This window comes from Meleagris gallopavo, chromosome 1, assembly GCF_000146605.3.
Source record: "Meleagris gallopavo isolate NT-WF06-2002-E0010 breed Aviagen turkey brand Nicholas breeding stock chromosome 1, Turkey_5.1, whole genome shotgun sequence".
In the NCBI taxonomy this organism is placed as follows: Eukaryota; Metazoa; Chordata; class Aves; order Galliformes; family Phasianidae; genus Meleagris; species Meleagris gallopavo.
In genome coordinates this window covers 88,478,637-88,482,633 of record NC_015011.2, presented here as the reverse complement: position 1 = coordinate 88,482,633, position 3,997 = coordinate 88,478,637, and the positions used below count along the sequence as shown (strand labels likewise).

Here is a 3,997-nt window from a genome sequence, read left to right as displayed (position 1 = left end):
TGATCCTTGCAGTCTTCCCTAAGCCTTTCTCCTGACTCACAAAAGTGGGAAGAAGAACTTGGGCAGCCTTCATGGCCCAGGCACTTAAGGGAATTACCCTTCTGGGAATTCACCTCACGCGTGGCGATATGTATGAGCAGGTTCAGCTGCATGCGGAGCAGCTGAGTCAGGACATGGCTCAGCTACTGACCAAGACGGTGCAGTGGAAGCAGTGGCAGAATGGGTAGCCAAGGGTTCTCTGCTCCTTGCTGCCCTCAGGCACTGGCAAATCTGGGTCTTTCCCGGAGACCTTATCCTGTTCTTTAGCCTCATGTGGTGCATCAGGAAGACGCAATATTTGCCAGGGAGCAGCAGCATTATTTGGATCTGTGCTGCAATCCTTGTTGTCTTCCTTAAGACCTTCATCTTCCTCATGTAAGAGGCTCGGAAGGTCTTCATCGCCCTGGAATTTATGGGAATCATCCATCTGCAGATTCGCCTCATGCGTGTCGATATGTATGTGCAGGTTCAGCTGCATATGGAGCAGCTGAGTCGGGACATGGCTCAGCTACTGACCAAGACGGTGCAGTGGAAGCAGTGGCAAAAATGGGCGGCCGAGGTAGCCCTGCTCCTTGCTGCCCTCCAGCACTGGCACATCTGGGCCTTTCCCAGAGTCTTTATCCTTTGGCCTCATTTAGTGCGTGAGGAAGACGCAATATTGGCCAGGGAGCAGCAGCATTATTTGGATCTGTGCTGCAATCCTTGTTGTCTTCTTTAAGACCTACATCTTTGTCATGCAAGTGGCTCAGAAAGTCTTCATTGCCCTGGAATTTATGGGAATCATCTGTCTAAAAATTCACCTCACGCGTGTCGATATGTATGAGCAGGTTCAGCTGCATGTGGTGCAGCTGAGTCAGGACATGGCTCAGCTACTGACCAAGACAGTGCAGTGGAAGCAGTGGCAGAAATGGGCAGCCAAGGGAGCCACGCTCCTTGCTGCCCACCAGCACTGGCACCTCTGGGCCTTTCCCGGAGTCCTTATCCTGTTCTTTGGCCTCATTTGGTGCGTGAGGAAGACGCAATATTTGCCAGGGAGCAGCAGCATTATTTGGATCTGTGCTGCGATCCTTGTCGTCTTCCTTAAGACCTTCATGTTCCTCATGCAAGTGGCTCCAAAGGTCTTCATCACCCTGGAATTTATGGGAATCATCTGTCTAAAAATTCGCCTCATGCGTGGCGATATGTATCAGGAGGGTCAGCTGCATATGGAGCAGCTGAGTCAGGACATGGCTCAGCTACTGACCAAGACGGTGCAGTGGAAGCAGTGGCAGAATGGGCAGCCAAGGGTTCTCTGCTCCTTGCTGCCCTCCGGCACTGGCACATCTGGGTCTTTCCCGGAGACCTTATCCTGTTCTTTGGCCTCATGTGGTGCATCAGGAAGACGCAAGATTTGCCAGGGAGCAGCAGCATTATTTGGATCTGTGCTGCAATCCTTGTTGTCTTCTTTAAGACCTACATCTTCCTCATGCAAGTGGCTCGGAAGGTCTTCATCGCCCTGGCGTTTATAGGAATCATCCATCTGCAGATTCACCTCACACATGGTGATATGTATGAGCAGGTTCAGCTGCATGTGGTGCAGCTGAGTCAGGACATGGCTCAGCTACTGACCAAGACGGTGCAGTGGAAGCAGTGGCAGAACTGGGCGGCCAAGGGAGCTCTGCTCCTTGCTGCCCTCCAGCACTGGCACATCTGGGCCTTTCCCAGAGTCCTTATCCTGTTCTTTGGCCTCATGTGGTGCGTGAGGAAGACGCAATATTTGCCAGGGAGCAGCAGCATTATTTGGATCTGTGCTGCAATCCTTGTTGTCTTCTTTAAGACCTACATCTTCCTCATGCAAGTGGCTCGGGTGGTCTTCATCGCCCTGGAATTTATGGGAATCATCCATCTGCAGATACACCTCACGCGTTTCGATATGTATGAGCAGGTTCAACTGCATATGGAGCAGCTGAGTCGGGACATGGCTCAGCTACTGACAAAGACGGTGCAGTGGAAGCAGTGGCAGAAATGGGCGGCCAAGGGAGCCCCGCTCCTTGCTGCCCTCCAGCACTGGCACCTCTGGGCCTTTCCCGGAGTCTTTATCCTGTTCTTTGGCCTCATTTAGTGCGTGAGGAAGACGCAAGATTTGCCAGGGAGCAGCAGCATTATTTGGATCTGTGCTGCCATCCTGGTCGTCTTCCTTAAGACCTTCATCTTCCTCATGTAAGAGGCTCGGAAGGTCTTCATCGCCCTGGCGTTTATGGGAATCATCTGTATAAGAATTGACCTCACGCGTGGCTACATGTATCAGCAGGTTCAGTTGCATGTGGTGCAGCTGAGTCAGGACATGGCTCAGCTACTGACCAGGACAGTGCAGTGGAAGCAGTGGCAGAATGGGTAGCCAAGGGTTCTCTGCTCCTTGCTGCCCTCCGGCACTGGCACATCTGGGCCTTTCCCAGAGACCTTATCCTGTTCTTTAGCCTCATGTGGTGCGTGAGGAAGACGCAATATTTGCCAGGGAGCAGCAGCATTATTTGGATCTGTGCTGCAATCCTTGTTGTCTTCTTTAAGACCTTCATCTTCCTCATGGTAGTGGCTCGGGTGGTCTTCATCGCCATGGAATTTATGGGAATCATCCATCTACAGATTCACCTCATGCGTGTCGATATGTATGAGCAGTTTCAGCTGCATATGGGGCGCTGAGTAAGGACATGGCTCAGCTACTGACCAAGACGATGCAGTGGAAGCAGTGGCAGAAATGGGCGGCCGAGGTAGCCCCGCTCCTTGCTGCCCTCCATCACTGGCACATCTGGGCCTTTCCCAGAGTCCTTATCCTGTTACTTGGTCTCATTTGGTGCGTGAGGAAGACGCAATATTTGCCAGGGAGCAGCAGCATTATTTGGATCTGTGCTGCAATCCTTGTTGTCTTCTTTAAGACCTTCATCTTCCTCATGGTAGTGGCTCGGGTGGTCTTCATCGCCATGGAATTTATGGGAATCATCCATCTACAGATTCACCTCATGCGTGTCGATATGTATGAGCAGTTTCAGCTGCATATGGGGCGGCTGAGTAAGGACATGGCTCAGCTACTGACCAAGACGATGCAGTGGAAGCAGTGGCAGAAATGGGCGTCCAAGGGAGCCCCGCTCCTTGCTGCCCTCCAGCACTGGCACATCTGGGTCATTCCCGGAGTCTTTATCCTGTTCTTTGGCCACTTTTGTTGCGTCAGGAAGACGCAATATTGGCCAGGGAGCAGCAGCATAATTTGGATCTGTGCTGCGATCCTTGTCGTCTTCCTTAAGACCTTCATGTTCTTCATGCAAGAGCCTCGGAAGGTCTTCCTCACCCCGGAATTTATGGGAATCATCTGTCTAAAAATTCACCTCACGCGTGGCGATATGTATGAGCAGGTTCAGCTGCATATGGAGCAGCTGAGTCAGGTCATGGCTCAGCTACTGACCAAGACGGTGCAGTGGAAGCAGTGGCAGAAATGGGCGGCCGAGGTAGCCCTGCTCCTTGCTGCCCTCCAGCACTGGCACATCTGGGCTTTTCCTGGAGTCCTTATCCTGTTCTTTGGCCTCATGTGGTGCGTGAGGAAGATGCAATATTTGCCAGGGAGCAGCAGCATAATTTGGATCTGTGCTGCAATCCTTGTCGTCTTCCTTAAGACCTTCATCTTCCTCATGGAAGTGGCTCGGGTGGTCTTCATCACCATGGAATTTATGGGAATCATCTGTATAAGAATTCACCTCATGCGTGGCGATATGTATCAGGAGGGTCAGCTGCATGTGGAGCAGCTGAGTCAGGACATGGCTCAGCTACTGACCAAGACGGTGCAGTGGAAGCAGTGGCAGAACTGGGAGGCCAAGGGAGCCCCGCTCCTTGCTGTCCTGCGGCACTGGCAAATTTTTGTCTTTCCCGGAGCCCTTATCCTGTTCTTTGGCCTCATGTGGTGCATCAGGAAGACGCAATATTTGCCAGG

The 3,997-nt window shown here is 52.2% G+C and overlaps 1 protein-coding gene across 1 annotated transcript in view; it reads right to left on the bottom strand.

Moving 5' to 3' along the window:
* Positions 1–656: 656 nt before the first annotated feature.
* Positions 657–3,997, bottom strand: part of HHLA2 (HERV-H LTR-associating 2) — a 20,427-nt gene continuing 17,086 nt past the window's right edge. Inside the window, exons 9-10 of the mRNA XM_010721203.3 lie at positions 2,093–2,266; positions 657–803 (exon numbers count right to left, since the gene is read on the bottom strand). Of these exons, the coding sequence (XP_010719505.2) occupies positions 657–803; positions 2,093–2,266 (321 nt within the window). The remainder of the gene's footprint in view (positions 804–2,092; positions 2,267–3,997) is intronic.